This window comes from Peromyscus eremicus, chromosome 3 (assembly GCF_949786415.1).
Source record: "Peromyscus eremicus chromosome 3, PerEre_H2_v1, whole genome shotgun sequence".
NCBI classification, from domain to species: Eukaryota; Metazoa; Chordata; class Mammalia; order Rodentia; family Cricetidae; genus Peromyscus; species Peromyscus eremicus.
The window spans coordinates 132,679,748-132,706,808 of record NC_081418.1 but is presented as its reverse complement, the minus strand read 5'-3'; the positions used below and the strand labels follow the sequence as shown (position 1 = coordinate 132,706,808).

Here is a 27,061-nt window from a genome sequence, read left to right as displayed (position 1 = left end):
TTTCTTTCTTTCTTTCTTTCCTTTCCTTCCCTTTCCTTTCTTTCTTTCTTTCTTTCTTTCTTTCTTTTCTTCTTCCTCCTCCTCCTCTTCCTCTTCTTCTTCTTCCATAAATTTTTGACATGGGGTTTCTCTGGCTGTGTAGCCCTTTGGCTGTCCTAGAACTCACTCTGTAGACTAGGCTGGCCTCTGACTCCGAGATCTCCTTGCCAGTGCTGGGATTAAAGACATACACCATCACACCCAGCGAACAGCCAGTTTTCTTAAAAGAAGCATAGAAGGGCAGGCCGGGAACCAAGTAGTTAGGCTGAAAGGAAAGAAGAAAGAAAGAAAAAAAAGAACCACCCTTCATATTACAGTCTCACACACAAAACAAGAATGCCAACTCACAGGTACCGGTTAACAGCTAAACCAACAGACAAAATGGCACATAAACAACCGTGAGAAACCAATACTTGCTATGAGCACAGACTAACAGGGAACTGAGAGAACGTAATCATATTAACTCAGGGTGTTTGGGACAACTTGGCTATTTTTATTGCTTTGCTTTGTTTCTTTAAGTTTTGTATTGAGGCTCCTGTGTTCAGTTGTGTGTCTAAAAGGAAAAAGGAAAAGAACAACTAGGAAAAACCTTGGACACCAGTTTCCTGCGAGTACCTCCTTAGAGATTTGAGGAAGCTGCAAGCCCATTGTCTTAAGCCCGCTCGCAGAGGGTGGCCATCCACATTCCTGTGTATGCAACTGCCACCTTTACCAAGGCACTCAGTTGGAGACGGGGTGAGGAAGCAACTGGAAAGTCTCGGTTTCCATAGAGAGAAAATAAGGGCCTTATCAAGCAAAGAACTGGCCTGCTAAATGTGTTTTGGAACCCAATGTGCTGATTAAAGATATTATCTCCCTAGGTGCCATCCTAGGGCTAATTCATCTCAGCAGCATCTGAAGCGGTTCTAAGGCATGGAGTGGCTTAGGATTGGCTGGAAGATGGTGTCTTCCCAAACAAGCCATGTACCGTTTCATCTGGCCCAGGACCAGAGTATGTATAAGAAAGTAATGTTAGAATCCCCAAGGCTGCTGCTCAGGCCACGGTACCTGAAGCAGCCCTTCCCACTCACGGACAGGACAGGCTCCCTGCTGAGACATCAGCGACTCTCTAGCTAACAGACTTCCAAGTGCTAGGACTTCTCACATGGAACAGTGGGGATTGGTGGGGACACATCCTGCTCCTTAACCCGCCCCCTCTCCCTGCCTCCTGCCTGAGAATCAGAGAGCCTGGCTTATTACTCTGAAACTGCCCTCATCCTCAGAAAAGTGTAAGAAGATGCAAGAAGTAAATTACAAGGGTCCATTTTCAGTGTGAGGTGAGCTTAAAGTCCCTCAGAGTTACAGCTCAGCAAGATGTACCAAGTGCCCTCCCTCAGAGTAGTCTGAGGTGTTCCCCACTTAGGGACTTCTGTCAGGTAAAGCCGGGCACTTCTGTGTCACAGAAAGAGTTCCAGAACAAGTCACAGGAGAGCGAGGTGAGTGGTGTTTTGGATTCAAGGTTTTTTTGAGGTGGGGAGGTGTTTGTTTGTTTGGTTTGGTTTCTTTCTTTCTTTTTTTATGTATTTTTTCTGGAGCTGAGGACCGAACCCAGGGCCTTGCACTTACTAGGCAAGTGCTCTACCACTGAGCTAAATCCCCAACCTCGGTTTTTTTTCTTGAGACAGGATTTCTCTGAGTAACCCTGGCTGTCCTAGAACTCCCTCTGTAGACCAAGTTGACTTCCAACTCAGAGATCCGCCTGCCTCTACCTGGAAAGTTCTGAATTAAAGGCGTGCACCACCACCACCCAGCTGTCTGCTTTTTTTTTTTTTTCTGCCCCCTTCCCACCCAACTTCTCCCCACTACTCCATGGGTGAGTTTATTAAGCAGAATTAAGAGATAGCACATGATCCAGGTAAGCATAAGTATTTAGAAAGATTAAGAAAGGAACAGTACAGTGAAGAACCACCCTGCCTCCATCTTAGGCCTAAAGGCCATCTTATAGTAAAGATAAACTAGGCTCATTCTTGTTAATGATCAAATCTGTTTCTCAAGGATTGGGTTATGTCCCACCTGTGACCTTAACTACAAATGGTTCTGTACTGCTGGTTCCAGGAAAAGGCAACCGTGTCTTTGTTTAAAAAAGTTAAAACCATCCTGTACCCTACCTTTGTTTCAAAGGGTTATATGACTGCCTATGACTACTTTGTTATGACTACCTGTTGTTAAACCCACCTGACGACCATGTCTGTTTCAGGAGGTCCTTAGGCCTAACTTGTTATGCTTCTGTTCTGCTCCTGTAACCCCGCCTACTTTGCCCATTAAATCCCCTATTTGGAAACCCCCTACCCCTGAGCTTTATAAAAACCTTGTCTTCCTGTAGTGGGTAGCCATTCCAGCTTTGATCTGGAAGTACCACCCCCATTGAGGCTTTGGTAACTGTCACGCCTACAAGGCGGAGCCGAGAGAGGACCCCTAAAGACCCAAGATCTGGATGCGCCGGCTCTCTTGGTTCCTGGACCCTGGACACTGGAGGTAGACCGAGCAGAGTTCTCCAGAGAACACCGCCGGACTGCGCTACACCTTTCCCAGACCCTGTAACCTATCCCTTCACTTGTGAGTTACCCCACAAAATAAACCTCCCTTTTAACTACTTGGAGTTGCCTTAATATTTTATTATTTATTTTTTTTTTTTTTTTTTGGTTTTTCGAGACAGAGTTTCTCTGTGTAGCTTTGCGCCTTTCCTGGAACTCGCTTTGTAGACCAGGCTGGCCTCGAACTCACAGAGATCCGCCTGGCTCTGCCTCCCAAGTGCTGGGATTAAAGGCGTGCGCCACCACCGCCCGGCCTGCCTTAATATTTTAACCAATATCTTCCACACATCCAATGCTGACCTCTAGAATCCCGCCTTAGCAGGAGGCAGCCTGTGTACACAAATAAAAAAGCTTGCTTTAATAATTAATTTGGCCATGATGATTTAGGTTGCTTATTTTTCTCCTCCCATCTTTGAAATTAACATACAGCTAGGCATGGTTGTGCTTCTCTTAATGAGGCAAGAAGGCATTAGAAGGTCAGGAGTTTAAGATCAGCCTCAGCTGCAAAGCAAGTTCAAGGCCAGCCTGAGCTACATGAGCCCCTGTCTCAAAACTGAAAGGAAAAGTGTCGGCTCAGGACCTCTATGACCAAGTTCTCAGACCAAGTCAAAAGAGACTTATTTGCCCCAGAGGGACAGTGGGCAGGAATAAGGAACAAAGACGGGACAGAGGAAGAGGGAGAGGGGAAGGGAACAAGAGAGGGGAAGACGTATGTGTCCAGAGGACAAAGGACTGCCTCTGGATAGAGAGGAGACAGACGTGGCCCATAGGAAAAATGGCGGTTTATAAAGGTAAAGGGGAAACCCGGTGTTAGAATGGGGTGTTTAATTTTAACTGGGCAGGTTAATTAGGTGAGCCAAAGGGCGATTTTTATTGCTGGACTGCAATACTTTGATAGGTGGACCTTGGTCATCGGCCTCAGGAGGAGGAAGGAGCCAAATGAGGGACTAGACGTTGGCGGCTAGCCTTTAGGAATGCACTCTACCAGTTTAGCAAGACAGAGGGAACTGGGGAGAAGGGCAAGGCCTGCCAGAGCCATGCCCACCACACTTGAGCTGGCCAGAGTCCCTTCAAAAACCAAAGCAAGTTCAAGGCCAGCCTGGGCTACATGAAATCCTGTCTCAAAACATATGAGAAAGACAAAGGAAGGAAAGGTAGGAAGGGGGAGAGGGAGGAAAGGAGGGAGGGAGGGGGAGGAAGAAGAGATAGGAGGGATGGAGGAAAGAGAACACACATACCCAAGACAAGGGTACAGCATCCCCAAATGCATACACGTACCCCTGCATACACATGAGCATACACATACGCACATACTTATTTACAGTTAGGGCAAAGTGGTGGAAGCAATCTCCTTTCCTCCCCCCTTACCTATGATCTTCCTTCAGTTTATAGAAAACCATGCGACAATGGCTACAGTGGATGAACATTCAACTGTCACATAGGCCAACTGCTCCTTGCTTCTGAGGAACAGGATCTTAGGTCCCAGATTGTCTTTAAGACAGCTTTTTATATAAGTCTAGGAAGAAGAAAATGGAGCCTTTAAAATCCACCATTTTGAAACCGAACATAATTGAGTTTTTGAGACAGATAATTCCCATCCATTCCAAGCTTGGCAGAGTTCACTGTCCCTGGGTCCATTCCTCCAATGCATGGGGAAGAGAACCCTTCTGTATCTTTTCTCTGGGGGTCAGCTTCGAGCACCAGACTTCTGCGTTCCTATTAAACACTGAAACTGGCGTGCCTGAAGGAATGAGGAGATGTCCTTTGGAGCCTTTCTGGCTGGCTGACATCTTAAAACAAAGGACCCTAGGGAACTGGAATTTCCCCGTCCCAGGACTCCCACACTAGAGAAGGAAAAGGCTGGAGCCTGGGGCCAGCCAGAGAAGAGGAGAGGGCTTCACACAGCCCAACAACATGCCCAGTCACCTACAGGAGAGAATGGAACTGAGACGCAGGGCAGCGATGGAACCACGCTTGACCCGCACTATGGAAGTATGTGGTTCTCTTGCCTTCTATTTAAGCTCTCTCCCCCATGTTAAGACCTAAAAGATGGACTTGGGGTCCTTGGGGAAGCTCTGAATCTCTGTGTCCCTCTTCTCAATGTGCCCACCTTGAATAAATCTTTTTCTGATTTTCACTATTAATTTGGCTCCATTTTTGTTTGTTGTTTGTTTTGTGTGTGTTGAGACAGGGTTTCTCTGTGTCGCCCTGGCTGTCCTGGAACTCACTCTGTAGACCAGGCTTGCCTCGAACTCACAGAGATCTGCCTGCCTCTGCCTCCCAAGTGCTGGGATCAAAGGCATGCGCCACCACTACCAGAAGATAAGACCATTGCACAAAACATCTCCTTTCATTGCATAGAGAAAGCAGGCAGAACCATTGTGGAAGCAGCCACCCACCCTCTGATTGGATCCGAGGTGTGCTCCATGAGCAGGAGCCAATGTCTGGTACTGTAAACCCGGTTAACACCCCTCACCTGGGAGGTCATAGGTCAAATGGGGCACTTGCTACTGTTGTTTAACTAAGGTGGCGTAGCAGCAACTGCCCTCTAAATCTGTTTAGACCTCAGACAAAAGCAACTCTCAGACTTAACCAGAGAAGCCTCTCTGCAGGGAACGTCAGTTCATTCAGAGAATCCTGGCTGCCCAGGACACTGAGAACAGGTGGAAATTAAGGGCTCAGCCCTAAACAAGACATTTACAACCCCACTGAGGCCCGAGAAACGTTGCAGAAGAGAAATCAGGAACAGGAAGCATATACGAGAACATAAGGTGAAGGGCTGTGAAATGCGCTCCTCTCGCCTAGGCGCACCACTTACATACTTGAACTCAGGCGACCACAGCTCTCTGTGCTGTCTGGTAGGATGGACCTGTCAACAGTCAATCATGGAATGATGGGCAGGCTCAGCTGGCCCACCTCTTACAGCTAAACTGTTAGCTACTAACGGATTCGGGGAGGGGGAGGAGTCACTAACTGTGGTTGTCTTCCCACTGTTGAGCTCCAATGGATAGCTCCAAACCCATGGTCACACAGACAACGTGGCTAAAATCAGTGGGTCACAAAAAAATGTGACGGTGAGAGAAAGTTTTGTAGGGAAGGGGACCACAGACACAGGGCATAGGAAGAAGGGAGAGGGTTGGGGGTGAGAGCATCATGCCTGCATGTATGAAATTGTCAAAGAACAAGTTTAATAAATAAAATAAGTAATAATGAAATAGACCTTAGAGAGCCCTCCATACCCATGTTTATTTCAGCATTATTCACAACAGCCAAGATATGGAACAAGTCTAGGTGTCCATCAACATATGAATGAATTAAAAAAATGTGATGCGTATATACAGTAGTGTATTAGGCATAATGAAGAATGAATTTATCATTTACAGGAAAATGGATGGAACTGGAAATCATGGTGGTAAGCAAAATAAGACATCCTCACAAAGATAAAAATCACATGGATTCTCTCCTATGTGCAATCTAGAGAAAATAAATTAATAAAGATGACACAAAAGTCTACTGGGGGTGGAAAGAAAACTGGGAAAAATAAGGGCAATAATTAAAGTTTCCTAGCCTGTCTAATGTCACAATGAAACCTAATATTTTTATAATTAATATACACCACTGTTTTTAAGAGTTAAAAACAATACCTACCCATATATGATACAGGTTTTGTTATGGTTTGACTCTGAAATAGCTTCCACATCCTCATATTCTGGGTTCTGGGTGCTGTGGAACCTTTAGGAAGAGGGGCCTAGCCAGTAGAAGTAACTCAGAAGCAGTGGTCATTTAAAGCTTGACCTCCGCTGCAGATTTGTTCTGTTTCCTGGTCCGCTGTGATGTGAAGTGCCTCCATCACACTCTGCCGTGAGCTGAAATCTTCTGGAACCAGGCACCAAAGCAGATCTTTTCTCCTTTAAATTGTTTCTGCCAGGTATTTTGGTCACAGGAATGTGACAGTAATTTAGGTGGGTGCCAAGACCTGCACAGTTTTGGACTTGACCGAATTGAGGTAACGGGGATGAAGAAACAACAGACACTCATACAGAAAAGCTGGGATCCAGTGGGCTGTGCGCTCCAATGGAGATGCAGCAGCCAGGAGACTCAGATGATGTTCTCTACAGCAGGAAGGAGGGAGCAGGTTAGCTAATCTTGGTAGAGGGTCTCTGTAGAGGAGCAGTCCTGGGTTGCAGGCATTCCCAACCTGGGAGAGGAAGCCGTGGTCTGTACAGGAAGCTGTGGTCCATACTCTGCACACACTGTCGACATCTGTACTCAAACCTGGGGAAGGCCTCGCCACCGTTCCCATGCGTCTGACGCTTTGGCATCCTTGACATGGCCATGCTCATGTCAACCGCACACATTCACTAAGGACTTCATCTCTCCCCACAAGTGCGGGAAATGATTTACCACGCAAACATCAAACACAAATGAGGATCACTGGCTACATTAATATCATAAAGAATAGGTTTCAGAGCAGTGGAAATTGCAAAGAAAAGAAAAGAAAAGAACATTATTTAGTGACAAAATGGTCAGCCCACCAAGAAGACTTAGAAATCCACAACAACAGGACGGACATGTGTGTATGTGTGTGGTGTGTGTGGGGTGTGTGTGTGTTGTGTGTGTGTGTGTGTGTGTGTGTGTGAAGACTACATTTATGTCTGTGAGAGGGTTTCGGATCCCCTGAAACTAGAGTTACAGACAGTTGTGAGCTGCCATGTGGTGCTGGGAATTGAACCCGGGTCCTCTGGAAAAGCAGCCAGTGCTCTTAAACCACTGAGCCATCTCTCCAGTCCCCTTCTAACATTTCCTAAGTTGCAATTCTTAAGTGCTTAACATTTTTTTATTATTGGCGGATCTTTCCTCTTCCACTGTTCTGATTACTGTCTTGACAAATTAAAAGCCGTATTTCATTTTATTTAATCTTATCATCGATTACATAGTGTCTTCCAGATGTTCCATTATATCACCTATAGAGATTATTCTCTAGTTTTTCCTATCCAATTTCTCTAGCCAACACTTTCAGCATGAGCCAAATTGCTGGAATAGAAATTCAAGGTGCCCACCTTCCTGGGCTTATGCTACTGTGGTGGGGCAGTTTGTTTTATGTTATTTCTTAGTGTGGAGAGTTAGGTCCACACTAAGGGGGAAGGAGGGAGAGACAGGGAGGGGAGGGGAAGGGAGGGGAGGGGAGGGGAGGGGAGAAAGGAGGAGAGGAGAGGAGAGGAGAGGAGAGGAGAGGAGAGGAGAGGAGAGGAGAGGAGAGGAGAGGAGAGGACAGAGGAGAGATTTCAATCCTGTTAGTTTGCAGGAGAGGCCATGCCCCCTACCGCTGGAGTCCAGTCAGACTATGAGGACCATGATGGCCTTTCTTGGTTGTCAACTTGACTAGATCAGTAAATAACTAAAACCCACATGGCTGGGTACAGTTGTGAGGGATATTTTTTTCATAATTAAATCGTTTGAAGTGAAAAGACCCATTTTTAATCCAGATCTTTTGAGGTGGGAAGATCCACCTTTAATCTGGGCCACACCTTCTCCTGGCAGCCTATATAAAGGTCATGGAAGAAGGAAGCTCGCTCTCTTGGCCTGCTTGCTCTCACTCTCCCTGGAAGTCCATTCCTTCACTGGCATCAGAGCCTGCTTCTTCACAATTCTGGCACGTACTGAAGACCTGCTGAGACATCCAGCCTTGTGGACTAAGCAGCTACTGGATTCTCGGACCTTCCATTGGTAGACAGCCATTGTTGGACTAGCTGGACCGCAGCCTGTAAGCCACTCTAATAAATCCCATGTATATACGTTCTATAACTTCCTGTTCCTCTAGGGAACCCTGGCCAATACAGGGACTCATCAAATTGCTGACAGCATCAGCAAGTTCAGAGAAATGAACCCTGCCATCTTCCTCCTCACAGATCACTGTATTTGGTGAGAATTCAAGACATGGCTGCAAATGTGGGAAAACAGGGACAGCACGCATAGCCACGCTTCCACCCAGAGGAACCTGAAAATGCATTTGATAAATTAGGGAAGAAAACAATGTTAGCCACAGCTTCTTCTAAGTCCTGGTATAAAATACAACAAAATGAAAGTATTTTTTCTTCAGTAATGAATTTTCTTAAGACATCTCGAGTGGAGCTGACAAGAGCCAGTGAGCTAAACAAGGAACCTCCGGAAGGCTGCTGCATGACTGCCCTTCTAATGCAGGGCCTAGCCGGTGTTTGCAGAACTTGCTTTACCCTCCCCTCCCCTTACTGTGTGTGTGGTGTGTGTGTGGTGTGTGTGTGGTGTGTGTGTGTGTGTACAGTGTGTATGTATGCTGTGGGGGATGGGGTGTGGTGTGTGTGTGGTGTATGTGTGGTGTGTGGATGTGTGTGTGTGTGGATGCGTGTGTGTGTGTGTGTGTGTGTGTGTGTGTGTACAGTGTGTATGTATGCTGTGGGGGATGGGGTGTGGTGTGTGTGTGGTGTATGTGTGGTGTATGTGTGGTGTGTGTGTGGTGTGTGTGTGGTGTGTGTGTGGTGTGTGTGTGGTGTGTGTGTGGTGTGTGGATGTGTGTGTGTGGATGCGTGTGTGTGTGTGTGTGTGTGTGTGTGTGTGTGTGTGTGTACAGTGTGTATGTATGCTGTGGGGGATGGGGTGTGGTGTGTGTGTGGTGTGTGTGTGGTGTGTGGATGTGTGTGTGTGTGGATGCGTGTGTGTGTGTGTGTGTGTGTGTGTGTGTGTGTGTGTGTACAGTGTGTATGTATGCTGTGGGGGATGGGGTGTGGTGTGTGTGTGGTGTGTGTGTGGTGTGTGGATGTGTGTGTGTGTGGATGCGTGTGTGTGTGTGTGTGTGTGTGTGTGTACAGTGTGTATGTATGCTGTGGGGGATGGGGTGTGGTGTATGTGTGGTGTGTGGATGTGTGTGTGTGTGTGTGTGTGTGTGTGTACAGTGTGTATGTATGCTGTGGGGAATAGGGTGTGGGGGGTATGAGGTGTGTGGTGTGTGTATGTGCGGTGGGAGGTATGGGGTGTATGGTATGTATGTGTGGTGTGGGGTGTGTATGTGGTGTGTATGTGTGTATGGTGTGGTGTGTGTGGTGTGGAGAGGTATGGGGTAATGTGGTATGTGTGTGTGTGAATGCGCGTGTATGATATGGAGGGTGTGTGTGAGTATGTGGTATGTGTGTGTGTGTGTGTGGTATGGTGTGTGTGGTGTGGAGAGGTATAGGGTGTGTGTTGTGTGTGTGTGGTTGTGTGTGTATGATATGGAGGGTGTATGTGTATGTGAGTGTATGTATGTGTGTGGTGTAAGTGTGTGTATGATATGGAGGGTGTATGTGTATGTGAGTGTATGTGTGTGGTGTGAGTGTGTGTATGATATGGAGGGTGTATGTGTATGTGAGTGTGTGTATGTGTGTGTGTATGTAGTGTGTGTGTGTGTGTGTGTGTGTGTGTGTGTGCATACCGTGTGTACAGGTGCTAAAAGAGCATGTCAGATCCTCTGGAGCTGGAGTTACAGGCTGTGAGCTGTCAAATGTGGGTGCTGGGAACCAAACTCAGGTCCTCTGGAAGAGCAGGAAGTGTTCCTAACCACTGAGCTATCTCTCCAGCCCCTATTTCACCTTCCTAAGAAGCGTCAAGCTGATCTGTGGTAGGCTAAGAGTCACACGGTACCTGCCCTGGGAAATGGCAGGTACCTGTTTCCCTGTCCACCTTCCCATGGGGGCACTAGTTTCCGGTTCTGAAACAACACTCCTTCCACCTCCTAACTAGGCCATGAAAGTGGAGCTGGCCTGGAGGTACCCACGCTCATGGCAGGACAAGGGCCAACAAATGAGGGAAGGGGAGAAAGAGCTTCATTCAGAGCCCCCTTAAGGGTGTTTCCCGACTTCCCAGAACCTCCCTCCCCTGGCACACACCTCTGGGGCATCATCATCGTTGTGACTGCCACTTAATGTTTATTTTAATCCTGTTTGCCTCGGGTTGGCATGAATCTGTCAGCGAATCTGTCTCTCACTCCTGTGAAACTGCCCTTCCTGACAGTGACTGACAGCTCCCTACCACAGACAGCTGTGGAAACCGGAAAGCCCATCTCCCTGCAGGGCAAGATCTGTGCTGCTCTTCTTGCCAGACGCCTCTACAGACAACAGAGCGGGACCTGCTCTTTTAGTACCATGGTCTCCTACATAGAAGGGCAGGAGGCCAGGCGCTCTGAAGACAGTTGGCATCACTTCTTGCCTAACCTTCTTTTTCTACTTCTCTCAAAGCTTCCAAGGAATAGACTAGAAACCTTCTGGGAACATAACTTGAAGAGCTATGCATTCGACGCACAACAAAAGGAGAGACAAGCAGTCGAGAGGGGCCTGGTTGGGACCTGGCTGAACTCCATCTTGCTGTCTCTAGCCGTTGACTCCCCATACCTCAATGTCCTCTACAGAATGACCCAAAACCCCATTTTGAGATTGAGAGCACTGGAGAAGGTGTATATAAAAGATAAGATACAGTGGAAACCTTCTTCAAGCCTCCAAGTGCTTATGTTTCACTTAGGAGACATCTGTGCATCCATGATGCTCGCTGAGGATGGACAAAGTCTGGCACCTGCCCGAATTCCCACCATCCTGGCAAACTCCTCTGCTGCTGTCAGACCCACACCTGCTCCCTTCTCTTTTTCATGTTGCTGTCCCCTGTGCCCAGCATCTCTGGACTCAGGCCATCTGGGCTCCCCTGGTCCACAATGACACTCCAGATACTGTCATTGCTGTTTGAAACCTCTAAACACCATCTAAAGTGACCTCATTTTTTTAATATATTTAGGAAGGCAGGAAACAGTCATTTTTCTAATTCTCTGGCTCTTGGGATGGTGCCTAGGTCAGAGCAGAGACAGTAGTAGGCAGGACTACTTTCACTTTCTTTTCCTGTGGTTTCCTTTTCCCGCAGAAGAGTGATCACGGCATCCTCTGATGAGAAAACGGGAGCAAGGGGCACATCTGCTGCCTGTGTCTGTCTGGGTTCCGCGGCAGAAAACGAACCCAGGGTTTCACACAGCTAAGCACCTGCTCACCGTGGAACTGCACCCCAAGTCCTCGCGTAAGTTTTATTACCGTGTTTTGTTGTAGTTGTTGTGTTTCGTTGATGGTGACCGTTAACCTCTCACTGTGCTGATATGTAAATTGTATTTCATAATGTAAATATGGGGAAACACACCACACACAAACATACATACATACATACATACAGGGTCAGGACTCTTGATGGTTGTCAATACCTAATGAGGGTCTTAGGATACACCCCTGAGGGGAAAAGGGATGAAGCTACTCAAACACTTGATGAATGGAACGTGATCGATCCAGATGAGGTCACGGCTGTGCTACAGGTCCATTTTCATGAGCTTCTGTTTGCTCTCTCCACGGCATCTTCCGAGACTGGGATTTTCCTCCACCATTCCCCATTCCTCCACCAGCAGCCCCTGTCTTGGGGTGACCAGCCTAAGCCAGGATAAAGACTCCTCTGTGTCTCCTCACGCCACCCTGTGCTTGTGACGTGTTCACCTTCACTTTCGTTCTTTAGGAATGAAGCTATTCTCATTCCAGGGAAGGTTCCCTGTGTGCTCAGTACCCATGTGGCTGGTCACCTCGCTGGAGTGCTGGAGTCAGGAGCCCTCCTCCTGTGTGGGACAGGAACCCGGCTGGGGCTGAGAGGCCAGCCTGTCACTTTCTCTTTCTGTGGTTTCCTTTTCCCACAGAGCAGTGAGCACAGAATACTAAGAGGAGAAAAGGGGAGTGAGCAGGCACAACTGCTGCTCTGTCTGTCTGTCTAAGTACAGTGCTAGGAGATGAGCCCAAATGCTCAGCAAAGCAACACAAACAGAGAGAGACACAGTCATGGGGCAGGTGTATATTTAAAATTCCTCCCCCTCATTTTCTTCTTCAAATGAATCAGTCCCCACTTCTTCATAATCCTTCTCCAGGGCAGCCAGGTCCTCCCTGGCCTCGGAAAATTCTCCTTCCTCCATTCCCTCTCCAACATACCAATGTACAAAGGCCCGCTTGGCGTACATGAGATCAAACTTATGGTCCAGGCGGGCCCAGGCCTCTGCAATTGCTGTGGTGTTGCTCAGCATGCACACGGCTCTCTGGACTTTAGCCAAGTCCCCTCCTGGCACAACGGTGGGTGGCTGGTAGTTGATGCCCACCTGGTGAACAGAGAAGAAGACAGGCAACAGAATGACGCGCAAGTTGGCCAAAGACAAAATTGGGCAATCTGTTGGGAATAAGCTATGTTGGTGAGACCCAGGCACAGGTGTGGGGTGGAAGGGCATGATAAAGCAGGAGATCGGGAAGCTGGGAACATGGCCGATGAAAAGGGTGTATGCTGGGGATAAAATAAAAGCAAAAGGGAGGGGCGTGTTGGTGCATGCCTGTAATTTCATTACCATGGAGTCTGAGGCAGGAGGATCACAGGGGCTTAGGAACTACAGGCTGGAGGAGAAACAGAGGACAGGCTGATAAAGAGGAAATATCAAGTTGATGGATGTAGTAAATGAAATTGAAACGGAGACGCCTCAAATGTTTATCTCGGGAGCAAGGGGCAGGAAATGCCTCCCTGGTCAGAGGCAGATCAACTGCTAGAACTGACATTATGATTGTAAAGCTTATTATTTTCTAGATGTTTATCTGATGCTTGTCTTAGTTTTTTTGCAATAAATTTAGGGAAGTTTCTCTGTGAGGGGTGAAAAGCTGTTTAAGAGGTCACAGGGAGACTCCAGAGCAATAAATTAAAGAGGTCCTTGGGGACTGTGTTACTACTCACAAGGCTGGGTCTCTGGTAAACAGGGTTCATAGAAGAAAAGCGGAAACAGCAACCACAGAAGTCAAAGGTCACACACAAGCAAGCCAAGCCAACCTCCCTAAGATCTGCTAGCACATTGGGAGGGGGTAGCTTCCCACTGGGGCTTCTACCATAGAAATCTCCCCACAGAGAGAGGACCCAAACCCAAGGAGACCAAGGGAAACTTACAGGAAACTGGAAGGCTTCAAGATGACCAACTGTGGTGTCATAGGTAGGACACAGAGAACCATGGTATTGCCCCAAACTAACATACATCACCGGGCCATCATGCTTAAGTAGTCCAGCATCTTGGATTCATTGCTTTCAAGCATACGCCTTCAGACAGTGCTAGCCGCTAAGGCACACAGCCATTAAACAAGCAGCGGGCCACAGATGTGAAAGAGATACACATTTTGCACTTCATGTATCTTGCTGGTGTAGCTCTGACTACACCAGTGACATTGCAGACCCGAGTCAAAGTGGGGACAAATACCCCTGGGGAGAATGGCGAGCAGTGAGGCCTGCAATATGCATTCTGCCTGCATGCGCTTTTCTGAAAAGTCACAAGCAATGCTAACACCACCTTACTCATCTTTCTATATGGGACCTCAGAGCAAACTTAAAATAAAGGAGGGGACATCCTCTCTGTGTTCATCACCCCACTATCCCCACATTTCTTTCCTTTCTCCTCCTTTGCCATTAACTCCCTTTATTAGCTTATGTTGTTATTTCAATTAAAAAAGAGAGAGCTCCAGTTTTAGGATGACCTTGGCTGCTTTGGCCAGAATGACCAAACTAACACATGAAAATAGGTGGTGTCTCAGAAGGAAAGATGATGTGTGCCACAAGGAGTGGAGCGGTGAGCAGGAGGACCGTGTGCCCCTGCCCTATCCATTAAACTTTCTTTTAAACAAACTGAGATGAATTGTAAGTCCTCAAGGCATTGTGGTTCAGGACCCTCAGTTTAAAAAAAAAAAAAAAGCCAAAGATGGTTAACTAATCTTAAATAACAGCAAACTCATACACTTTCTAAAGTGGCTAAGCAGACCAGCCTTCAGCAGCTGAATGTCTTAGTCAAAGCTGAATGAAGTTAATGTTGCATTGGTTTAAGTCATCTCCTGGCATCATCATAAAGACCAGAAGCCCCCAAGATTCATTCTCTCCAAGTAACCCCCTATGCACCCTCAGTACTTCACCCCAAGTCATCAGTTCTCACCTTGAAGCCTGTGGGACACCAGTCAACGAACTGGATGGTTCTCTTGGTCTTGATGGCAGCAATGGCGACATTCACATCCTTGGGTACCACATCACCGCGATAGAGCATGCAGCAGGCCATGTATTTGCCATGACGGGGGTCACACTTCACCATCTGGCTGTTGGGCTCAAAGCAAGAGCTGGTTATCTCTGCCACAGACAGCTGCTCATGGTAGGCTTTCTCAGCAGAAATGATGGGTGCGTAAGTGACGAGTGGGAAGTGGATTCGGGGATAGGGTACCAAGTTGGTTTGGAACTCCGTGAGGTCCACATTGAGGGCTCCATCAAAGCGGAGAGAGGCAGTGATTGAGGACACAATCTGGCTGATGAGGCGGTTGAGGTTGGTATAGGTGGGGCGCTCAATGTCCAGGTTCCTGCGGCAGATGTCATAGATGGCTTCATTATCCACCATGAAAGCACAGTCTGAGTGTTCCAGGGTGGTGTGGGTCGTCAGGATGGAGTTGTAGGGCTCCACCACTGCTGTGGAGACCTGTGGTGCTGGGTAGATGGCAAATTCTAGCTTGGACTTCTTGCCATAGTCAAGGGAAAGGCGTTCCATCAGCAGAGAAGTGAAGCCAGAGCCTGTGCCCCCTCCAAAGCTGTGGAAGATGAGGAATCCTTGCAAGCCAGAACAGGCATCTGTCTGGGGAGAGCCAGAAACAAGGAGAAATCAGAAGAGTGCTGAGACTCCACATGGAGACAAATCCAGACAAACTCCCACTATCTGCCATACCCCATCCTCAACATTTTTATGTCAGTAAAATCTGAATAGCTTATAAGGAATAAGACACAAAAGAGGTTGTTTTGAGCTGGGCGGTGGTGGCACACACCTTTAATCCCAGCACCCGGGAGGCAGAGCCAGGCGGATCTCTGGGATTTCAAGGCCAGCCTGGTCTACAGAGTGAGATCCAGGACAGGCACCAAAACTACACAGAGAAACCCTGTCTCGAAAAACCAAAAAAAAAGAAAGAAAAAAGAAAAGAAAGAAAGAAAAAGAAAAGAAGAAGTTGTTTTGATCTCAGGAGGAGTGGCTAGTGTCTAGACTGGCAAACTACACATGCACACATAAGGTTCTGACTCAGAGCTGGCCAAAGCAGAAGCGGGAAGTCTCAGAGTTGCCACAGTGGTCGGCCTTGCCTTCTGAGAGCTCAAACCTTGCCTGCTACCCCTGTCCTTGACATGTGATTTATGGGCATGGCTGACCTGCACGTCTCAAACTTGGGAAGGATTCAAGGTACCGGTCGAAGATATATAAAAGGAGCTATGGAGTTTTTTTTTTCTTTCAAGATTTTGAAATTTGAGATTTAAAAAAAATGTTTATAGGCTGACAGATCACAGCTGTGTATATTTATGGGGCACAGTGTGGCTTCTGTGTGCATTGTGGAGTAACCACACCAAGACAAGCAACATGTCCATGAATTCCCAACTTGTAAACACTTCAGCCAGTTTTAACCTTTCCAAAGGCCTCCTCCCCCTTGGCTACATCCTCATCTTGGAAGGTTCTGTGATGGTTAGTGAGATGGCATCATGCTCTCAGCAAGCACCTGACGTGTAGTAAGGACTCCATGTTGACTCCTGCAGGGCAGAACTATGAGAATTCATAGACTCACAGAATTTTCCCAGAGGATGTGAGCTATGATCATTCAATCCAGTGGTTCTGAGCTTTTGGGCATCACAAGTCTGTCAATTTTTTTTCCATCACATGGAAATGAAAGCTTAAAAAGACAAAGTGATGTAACCCACAATGCACCTTTGTAGTCAAGCCAGCCTGATTCAAATCCTAACTCTGCACTCTCTGGCACACGTAACTAATGTGACCCAAGTTAAGACACCAACTGCCGCAGCCCAAAACTCCTGTATCTATTACAAAGGAAATACCTCCCTTGTTTGTTTATTAGAGAACAAGTGAAGGTGTGTAATTAGAACTTACAATGTGCACATAAGTACTCAAATGTGTAAACAAATCTCTTCCTCGATTCTTCCAAACCAATGCTTTACTAACCTATGTTTCTAAGTTTAACCTCAGTCTATAAGGTAGGCCAGAATACCCAGGCAGAGGGAGGTATACTATCCCTATGAATGTTCCTTCTGAAACATGAGCAGAGGCCTAGGGGCACAGTCAGTAAAACAACATATACCTGACATGAGAAGGCCCTGGATTTGATCCTCAGCACCAACAAATAAATAAACAAAAATCCCCAAGAACTCTAGGAGCTATACCTGCAGCCAGCTGACACATGCCTCTATCCCACCTGAGTCCACACATGACCAGGCATGCTCTGCCCTGCCCTGGTGCGCTTACCAGCTTACGGATGCGGTCCAGCACCAGGTCAATACTCTCCTTGCCCACTGTATAGTGCCCGCGGGCGTAGTTGTTAGCGGCATCCTCCTTCCCCGTGATCAGCTGCTCAGGATGGAAGAGATGGCGGTAGGTTCCTGCCCGCACCTCATCTGTCAAGAGACAGGACCTTCAGATCCCGGTTTCCAGGAGAGACGCCCTATCTCACTCATCTGAGTATGAGACTCCACTGGAGTGAAGCCAGTCTACCCTAGAACAAGTCTGTAAATGACTGAGAGATCCTGCGTGACAAGGGCACTAAGCCTGGGCCCAAGCCAAGCTAGAGTGCAGGAGGAGATTTGGAAGAGCAGACCCCACTCATCAAACCCCAAAGCCATTTCCTCTCCTCTCCTTCTCTCCGCCTGGATCTGGATCCTCCAAGGCACACAAGGAACCGCGTCCGGAGAAAGCCGGAATCCACTGTGTGTTTCTAAATCAGAAGTAGTGTTCTGCAAATGCAACACCTCTGCTTGTGAGTGTGGCTACTCTCACATCACCTTGACTGTGGAGTGTGGCCAGGTTAGACCCTACCTGAGGCCCAACTACAGCTGTAGTCAGAAACCTACGCTTTAGGAAATGGACTGTTGGAGAGGTTTTTAGAGACAGGGTTACTTTGTGTGGCCCTGGCTGCCCTGGAACTCACTCTGTAGACCAAACTGGCCTCAAACTCAGCAGAGATCCACCTGCCTCTGCCTCCCAAGTGCTAGGATTAAAGGCGTGCGCCACCGCCACCGCCGCCGCCGCCGCCCCACCACCACCACCTAGCTGAGAGGTGTCTAATAGTTTCTAAAGCTAACAATCTCGGCCATCCCTACCTGTCTCAGTAGGTTAAAGAAGTATTATGTTCTGCACAGAGTAGCAGAGATCCTTTTGACCCCTATTACAAAATCCCCAGGGGGCTGAGGGAAGTCACGTGGAGGATGAGTTCTAACTGGCTCACTCACACCGTTCAACTCATTTCACTCTCCTAAGCCAAAGCCCCTGTACTTTGCTGTTGCAGTAGAGAGCTCTTGGCCAGTACTCACCTACTACAGTAGGTTCCAGGTCAACCATGACAGCCCGGGGCACATGCTTCCCATTGCCAGTCTCACTGAAAAAGGTGGTGAAGGAGTCGTCATCGTTGACCTTGCTGGCCTGAGTGCCAAAGGTTCCATCTGCCTGGATGCCATGTTCTAAGCAGAAGAGTTCCCAGCAGGCGTTGCCAATCTGAACTCCAGCTTGACCCACGTGGACTGATATGCATTCACGCTGTGGAAACAGGGCACATCAAAGTCAGAGAACCCGAGTCCCTGGCCATGGGCTGAGGCCCCACATCTAAAGACTATCTCTTCCCCACATTCAACGAGCAGCCACACCACCCCACAACCGGATGTGTCTGGGGTTCCAGATGCCTGACAGCACTGCTTCTGCCACAAGACACAAAGAAGTCAAAGGCAGCAGCAGACTAACCTTAACCTTACAACACATGGTACCGGCATTCACATTAATTCCTGAACACTGACTGACCTTCTGAAACATCACACACACGGGTGTGCATACAGACCTGGGACTATCACAGGGCAGCCACCATAGATACAGTCAGTGTTATGGCTATAAATGTAGAAATAATAAACGATTATACACCATCAAGGCCAAGTTAGGCTCTTCCTGGATCCTGAGAAATTGGAAACATTTTCGGAGCCACCATTAACTACCTGGTTGCTTAGGTCAGGCCAAGTATTAAGTAAAAGTCACCTCTGAGTGTCCCTCTATTTTAACTGCTCCTATTTAAAGCCTCGGTTGTCTAATTGATCCTAGTATTATCACCTGAGGATAAGGTATGTGTGTGAGTGCCCACGTGCATGCGTGTGTGCGTGTGTGTGTGTGTGTGTGTGTGTGTGTGTGTGTCTGTGTGTGTGTGTGTCTGTGTCTGTGTCTGTGTGTCTGTGTATCTGTGTGTGTGTCTATGTGTGTGTGTCTGTGTGTGTGTGTCTGTGTGTGTGTGTCTCTGTGTATGTGTGTGTCTGTATGTCTGTGTGTGTGTGTGTGTGTGTGTGTGTATGTGTGTGTGTGTGTTAATATCCCTTCCAAGCAGATTTCCAGGGGAAACGGACTCATCCTTCACCCCTTCCCAGCCTGTGGAGAAGCAGTGGCCCACATAGGGTGACTCTGTTCCGTGATGCCTGCCAGAGCCCAGCAGGGAAGCATGTGCCTGATCTGTAGGTTTCTATTCTTACCCATGACCTGATGTGGCACTTTCCAGCTCTGGGTGACCAAGCCAGGAGCAGAGCCTCCGGACAGCATGGCTGGTCAAGGAAACAAGCAGGGTCCGAATCGAAGTTCAGACTCCTCGGAACGCAGAAGCCCCTCCAGGCAGAGGAATGGGGCGGTCGCCCTGACGTCTCCAAGGGCCAGAGATTTCAGACCGGTTGCTCACCGGTTTTGCAGCTGAGTCTCTCCCCTCCCCATCACTCTGCTAGCCCCCGCCACTAGAAGGAAAGTGTGCAGGCATCCAAAGCCACCAACGTGGAGCACAGACTGCAGACTGCAGCCCGGCAGTACTTCCCAACGCCCAGCGAAGGGCTTCGCTCACGGCTTGCCCACACCCGGAGTTCAATCCATTTGCTGTGTTGTGACACCTTGGCTGAGTCACTTAACCTCTCCTCATCTGAAAACGAGCATTCAGCCATGACTGCCATTGGCTTTACCGCCGCCGTCATCATGATCTTCTAGCTCCTCCCCACCTGCTGGCTGTGAGGGGGAGAGTCAGAGCCCACAGGCTCCCCTTCTTACTCCCTTTGCTGTGGGGCTGTTTTCTACTTCCATCTTAGGACTGAGGAAAGCACACCCTATGCCGAGCGATGGTCCCACACTAAGCATGTTATTAATGACACAAAACTACAGCACACATTCAGCAAGAAGCCATGGCTTCTCGGGAAGGCGCCTGACACTGTGGGAACACTGGGCAGGCCCACATGGAACCTGATTCTCCTCATCTCCTCCAAACTACAGTCTCATCTGTGGCCCCAAACTTCAGCTTTCTGACCTTTGCCCCTTCGTATCACCAGCCAACTACCCCCAGCTTATTGAGGATGCTGTATGGTTTCCAGTCTGCTGACTCCCCTCTGGAACAGTCTAGGCCTTTCCAGGGAAGATGAGGATTACTGCAGGAAGGAAAAAATAAAATCACGGGAAGACAAGCAGGGTGACCTGTAGCCACCAACACGTGATCCAACGTTTTTGGTCTCTTTGATGCCCTCCTCGATCTTATATGAATGAAGAAATATCTTCACAGAGAGCCACTCCCTCAGTCCCTTCCCTCCTCTCTCCCTTCTCGAGTGAAAACCAACAGAGAAAAGAAAAGAAAACATCCTGAGAAAAACACATGTGTCCCGACTCAAGCTGGTCCTTTTCACTCTACCCCTGAGCTACATCCCCAGAGAGTTCTTTCGCTTAACAGTACCATGGCCACTAACACGTATGAGCGGGACGATGGGGTAATAGTGCCTGCTGTACTTCCTCCTTCCATATTCTCTCGCCTCCTCCTTCCATATTCTCTCCCTCCTCCTCCTCCTTCCATATTCTCTCTCCTCCTCCTTCCATATTCTCTCTCTCCTCCTTTCATATTCTCACCCTCCTCCTCCTCCTCCTCCTTCCATATTCTCTCTCTCCTCCTCCTCCTTCCATACTCTCTCTCTCCTCCTCCTCCTTCCATATTCTCTCTCTCTCTCCTCATTCTCCTCCTCCTCCTCCTTACATACTCTCCCCCCCCACCCCAACAAACCAGGCAGGCAATCCACCGCTGAGCCACACTCTCTCTCAATTCATGAGAAATAAGAGTGGGGGCAGGCACTGTGCCATACCAAAGCCATGTCAGAAGCAGAACAGCTACATGGACCATGCAGACTCTGAATTATAACTTGAACAAACCAAAATAGAGAAGCTCATTAATTTTAATTATTGATTAATTCATTTAATTTAATTATTCATTAATGATAAAAATGAGGATAAGTATGAAAATGCTTTTAGTGTCTAGAATTACATCTGAAGAACCTAGCAATAAAGTATCATATCTGTACTTAAAGTACTATTTTTTAATTTTAAACAGTATTGGAGATCAAACCCAGGGCCTTCAAATGTTAAGCAAGTGATCTACACTCCCAGCTTTTAAAACTCATTAATAAACACAGGAGATAAGTAGATATGGCCTTAAATGATAATTATTACACCTAAGCAATAAACATATGAGTGGCATTATACTCATCTACTTTTCTGGAGGTTTAAATTTTTTGTACTAAAAATCATGATGTTAATAGCAATGTAAAACAAATAAATGAAAAGTAGGAGTCAGAATAGAGACTGCATCCATGTTGGCCTGGTTTTTCTCATTTCACATAGTCACTTACTCAACTGACACTTCCTAAGGGCCCACCCTGAGAGAGCAAGCAAAAATTTCAAAGTTACGTGGAGAGCTTGCCCAGCACAGGCAAGGTCCTGGGCTTGGTCTCTGTTTCCTGTTGGGAATTTTGCATAGCTAGCTTGGTATTGATGTCCACTACCAGGCTTGCACTGAGGTAAATGCAGCCACCCTCTATCTACCCAAGGCACCGGAAGTTCAGACTAAGGGAGGCAGGAGGTTTGGGGTGTGGTAAAATTACAATTTATATGAAGTTTCTGGGAACCCTGTGGTCTATGAACATCCTCAGAATTCCACTGGACACATATAGGGTACTAATTTGCATCCAGAATGTCCTTGCAAAGGTGCACGTGTTAAAGGCCTGACCCACAGCCTCTGGCACTGTCGGGCAGTAGAGGTGGAGCCCAGCAGTACGTGTTTCCGGTCTCAGGGGCACACCCTCGTGGGACTATGGAACCCCGGGCTCTCCCTCTTTTTCTCTTTTGCTCCTTAGCCATCAAGCATGTGACTCATCACTTGCTTCTACCGTGTGCCTCTTTACCTCAGACCCAGAACTGACAGGGACAACCCAGCACATGCTGAAACCTCCAAAACCGAGCCAATAAGTAGATAACCTCAGGGTCCGTTACCCTGGCAGAAGCTGGCATGAGGGTGGGGTGGGGGCCTTCTCTACACTGTCTACTCAGCCACCCCTCTTCCTGCCTGAAGTTCCACACAGATGAACAACGGGAGACCAGTGTGACACCCCTGGGAAGCAAATGCTCACAGCCACGAAAGGTCATCCATGTGCCATGCTGAGGATGAGATGTAAGCTCTGAACACTCAGCACATGGGTGGGCTGGCCCCAGGCATGACTCAGTGATTCCTTCTCCATCACTAGTAGGTAAAACTGAGGCACAGAAAGGAAAAGTTTAGACTGAAGATTCACAGCAGTGAAAAGCCTGGCCTAGAACCCAGGGCTTACGAGTCCACCCTGAGCTCTGCTTTTTGCACCCTACCGCCTCCTGACTCACCCTTACTCTGAATTTCCAGGGCCTTGGGGTGTGGTCCCCCAAGTCTACCTCAGTACAAGCCTGGTAGTGGACATCAATACCAAGCTAGCCATGCAAAATTTCCAACAGGAAATGCTCTCTGCACAGAAATGCTGTGAGAGTAACAGGAATCATCTCTTTTAAAATGAGTCATCTTCCTCTGCCACAACCCAGAGGCTGTTCCTCGGGATAAGCTGTGCAGCCAAGCCTGGGGGCCAAGGTAAGCTGAGTTAGCAAGGATATTTCAGTCATATGTTGCTCCAAACTCATATCTCAGGTTCCCCTTGGTAGCCAAGGTTCCTGTCCCCTCCCCCTCTTGATTCTATTTTGAATCTGGGCCTGTGGAGCTGTGTTCTGCTGGGACCCTATAAGGGAAGGCTCTGTATGCTTCCAGAGCCTGTGAACTCAACAATCCAGGGTGGGGGGAGACAGACGTATACATCCCTCTTAAGAAAAGTGACATCCCTCAACACACCTGATATGTCCAACACCACCTATAAAAGTTCATCCCAACATGATGAGCACTGTCATATGCAAGAAGGTTCTAAACAGCAGTGTGCTGATGCCATTTTTCAGGACTTCAGTTAAATGCCACTCTCTACTGGCAGGAAGTAAGGATAACCACAGCCCATCCTAGGGTCTCTGCTGGGCTTGCTCATGATTCGCTTTCTGTTTATCACACAAGGCTCAGCTGTGGTGGCTGTGTCTTCAAGTGTCTGCCTTTTCCTGATACAGAAACTAAACTCTATGGGCAAGCAACTGAATCTCCAGCACCAAGCACAGAGCTTGGACATAGCAGAGATGAGCAGAACAAGAGCCCCCCCCCCCCCCCCCCCGTAGCTTTACAGACGGTTTAACGTGAAGAGCGAGCGGAGTCTAAGAACACAGACACAGCTCAGACCCACAACTGACTTGGTCTGCTGAAGAAGGAAAACAGACAGGCCCCTGATGCATTTAGACAGGGCTGGGGGCATGTTTAGGTGCGCTTAGGAATAGTGAAGAAGAGACAGGAGAATTCAGGACATGTCCCACAACTGCCAGTTTATATGGAGCATGAACTCGTGAAGGGCAGAGCGGGTGGGACAGCTGTGTCCCCTCTGCCCATCCTCCATGGACCACAGATGTCACAGAGAATAATATTCTAGAACTCCGCAGCCTTTCAGAGCCTACTGCAAGAAATCCTTCCTTGCGTGGATCATTTCCTCTATGTTAGTATTGTCTGTCCCTTTTGCTTTGTTCTCAGAAACAAAAGCTACGCACTCTCCTCAGTGGAAGAATGCTTTGAATCTTTCAACATCATTTTGAGGCCAGTGGTGACACAGTTCAGTATGGAAGAGCAATTTCAAGCATGTTTAAGACCCTGGACTTAAAAAAAGTCAGTTCAAAGTTTCACAAAACATTATTAACAGTGGAGTATTTCTCTAGGAAAGTTAGTGACTCAGACCAGCATCAGGAACCGTGTGAAGGACTAATACAGGTCCATTGTCCCCTGGCCACCTGCGTGCTCGGTTGCCATGCCATTGCTCTCAGGAAGCCTATTATCACAGGATTATTTCTAGTTGTTGGGCTAGAATAAAAAAAAAAAATTACATATATTTTAGGACCTAGGTCACAACTGGCAAGCGAAAAGTAGATCCACAGTGTTCCAAGGGGATAATTAAAGCAAGAACAAAGGTGACTCATCAAAGATTGAGTTATCTCTGCTCAGACCCTTCAATTAGGGTGCATTTGGGATCACTGGCAAGAGACAAAAGACAGCAAATGAGCAAGAGCCGGAAGAGCTGACCTAAATGAGCATCCGAGAGAGGAGGCAGCTCAGGAGAGGGGCCCAGATGATGTAGGCAGCCATGGTGCTGATGAGAGACAAGAGGTGGGGGTGCCTGGTAAGTAGATTCTGGCTCAAGAGACCCTCTGATGGCAAAGGTCCCTGGGCTCTAGCAGGCATTGAGACAGGACAGGCTAGAGCTCAGGTTTCAATGTGGTGCACACTGCACTTTTCCTCGATCTTCCGGCAGACAGGAAACGCCCACCACAAAGGCCACAGCATTGTCAGCTCCCCAGTAGTCCAGGAAAAAGTGAACAGTTGGTCCACTTCCTTCCTCAAACAATACCACATTCTCCCATTCCGCCCAGTCGCTGACCTGGTCACCAGCCAGTTCCTCCTCAAAGTTAACTTTTCCTCCTAGGAGCCATCAAGGTCACCTCGGAGCCCCCTCAGCAAGGACACCCCGCAAACACTTGGCAACAGCATCAATGTCCCCACTCCTCCCTCAGCTGTGCACTAGCTTGAACTGAGCCTGAAAGATGTCTATCAAGACTCACTCAACAGCTTCTCCCCGTTCGCGACTCAGGAGCAGGTACCCATGTAGCTAGGAGGGAGAACCTACCCTTGGTGACGGGAAGGGAGAAATGGCTATAACCCCCACAGTGCTTGGGTCACAATGCCAGTCTACTTTGCACAGCACAGCCACATGGTACAGCTGAGTGATGGCAGAGGAGACCAGACATGGCAGTGACTCCACCCTCACCCCCAGACACACTGCTCTCCCCTCTAACTGCCAGTTTTTGCAAGTGTGTATGGGATGTCGGCCACCATTTGATGTCAATTTCCATCTAATGAAGCTAAAGGAACGGCATGAAGGGATTTCAAAGGTCACATAGGTGTCCCCATCTCCCTGTGACCTTTATAAAAACTCTCTCTGGTTTCTGCTACCATTGACATGGGTCCGGCTTAAAGTACCTGCTGGAAATCGCTATACTATCTTTCCAAAAATAAGTGTCATCGTCACATTCCCAGGGGCTGCTTGCTGGAAGAACACCCACAGCAGATGGGATGCTGGGCTATGGGATTGACCCGCTGAGCCGATGGTTAAGAAGGAAGGCTTTAGAGAATGGGTTTAAGCTCAAATCTTCTTATCAGCTGTGTGACTTGAATATCTGGTGTGGAACCACTAAAGGACATTGGTAGATGGAACGCTATGCACCTGGGAAGCAAGCCAGCAAGTCATAAGAAAAATGCCCACCTGCCCAGTAAGAGACCACACTGAAAAGATGTGGGAACCAGTTACATATTTCTTACCCAACAAAAATGGGAATGGCAAAGCTAATTCTGCTTACCTCCCAAGAAGACCTCCATGACCCATGTAGGAAGAGAGGACAGACATGGAGGCTGGCTGCCTGAATCCTGACCCACTGGAGGAAGTGAAGACATTCTTCAAAGGGTGGGCTTCTTGAGATTAAAGTTTACAAATTGATCATTCTAGTCTTTCCGGAGTGAGTCGGGGTCTGGGGATGTGGCTCAAAGGTAGCACAGTTGCCAAGTATACAATAAGGCTTGGCCTCAGGATTCCATCTCCCCCCACACCCAATGTAAAAAGAAAGGAAAAGAAAAGGATAGAGTCTCCAGCTGCTCAGGAGGCTGAAGAAAAAGAAACAATACAAGCTTAAGGGATGCCTGGGCAATGTGATGAGACCCATCTCTAAATGAAAAACAGGGAGGGAGGAGGAAAAAGAAAAAAGTTCACTGAGAGGTTCTGTGAATGGGAAATTGTTGCCCATCAAGACAGTGCTGGGCATACAAGGAATGTTCTCATTACACGAAGTTCAGGGCTTCACAATAAAACCATGGGCTCTTTTCAAGATATTTGACCATCTAGGTTTTCAAAGCCTCTAAACTTTACTCAGTTTTTTGTTGTTGTTGCTGTTGTTGCTTTGTTTTTGTTTGTTTATTTCCCAGGTCTCTCAGAACACATTGGCATTTGTCCAAGTGTTGGTTGACTGTCTTTGCCCCCTTCTCCAAACATCTTTTAGGCTCTACTCACAAGTCTGTAGACATTCAGATCAAAATTAAAACATAGAGGTGAAAGCACTTTGAAAATTTTAAAGCAATAGCTATGCGCTGGGAACTGTAGATATTAAATATCAGTTCTACAGTATGCGGCCAAATAAATAAACAAAGCAAGTCTGAGAACTGAGGCCACAGAGTCAGCTCAGCAGGTAAAAGCACTCGCTCAACAAGCCTGATGACTTGACTTGGACCTCCAGGTTCCATGTGAAAGGAGAACACTGATACACAGACACATGTGTGTATGAAAACACACTAATAAATATTTTGATCTTTTTTCTGGGTGTGATAGTGCACGCCTTTAATCCCAGCACTCAGGAGGCACAGGCAAATGGTCTCTGAATTCGAGGCCAGCCTGGTCTACAAGAGTTCCAGGACAGACAGGGCTACACAGAGAAACCCTGTCTTAAAAAAAAAACAAAAACAAAAAACTAGTGACTGATCATAGCAAGTATGCAGTTAGATGATGCATAGAATAAGCTTTTACTCTTCCATATATGTAACATATACATATACATACATATATATATATATATATATATATATCACTTCTTTAACAAAAAAAAACCCTAAAAAATAATAAAATGTATGTAGAGCCTTGGAAATCTGAACTAAGTCCTCTTCATTTTGTAGATGAGAAAAAACCAGTCCAGAGACGTTTAATGACCTTCCCGAAGTCACACAGCTAGCTAGGTAGTCAAGCGCCAAAATCTGAACTTCGGCTCTGCACTCCTCATTTCCCACACCAGGGACCGGAGTAGAAGTGGTTTCCTCTGGCCA

General features: G+C 47.6%; 1 protein-coding gene across 1 annotated transcript in view; it reads right to left on the bottom strand.

Annotated features, from left to right (window-relative positions):
* Positions 1–12,470: 12,470 nt before the first annotated feature.
* Tuba8 (tubulin alpha 8) overlaps positions 12,471–27,061 on the bottom strand; it is a 21,765-nt gene continuing 7,174 nt past the window's right edge. The window contains exons 2-5 of the mRNA XM_059258521.1: positions 18,036–18,258; positions 16,975–17,123; positions 14,635–15,315; positions 12,471–12,783 (exon numbers count right to left, since the gene is read on the bottom strand). Coding sequence (XP_059114504.1) covers positions 12,490–12,783; positions 14,635–15,315; positions 16,975–17,123; positions 18,036–18,258 — 1,347 coding nt within the window. The 3' untranslated portion in view covers positions 12,471–12,489. The remainder of the gene's footprint in view (positions 12,784–14,634; positions 15,316–16,974; positions 17,124–18,035; positions 18,259–27,061) is intronic.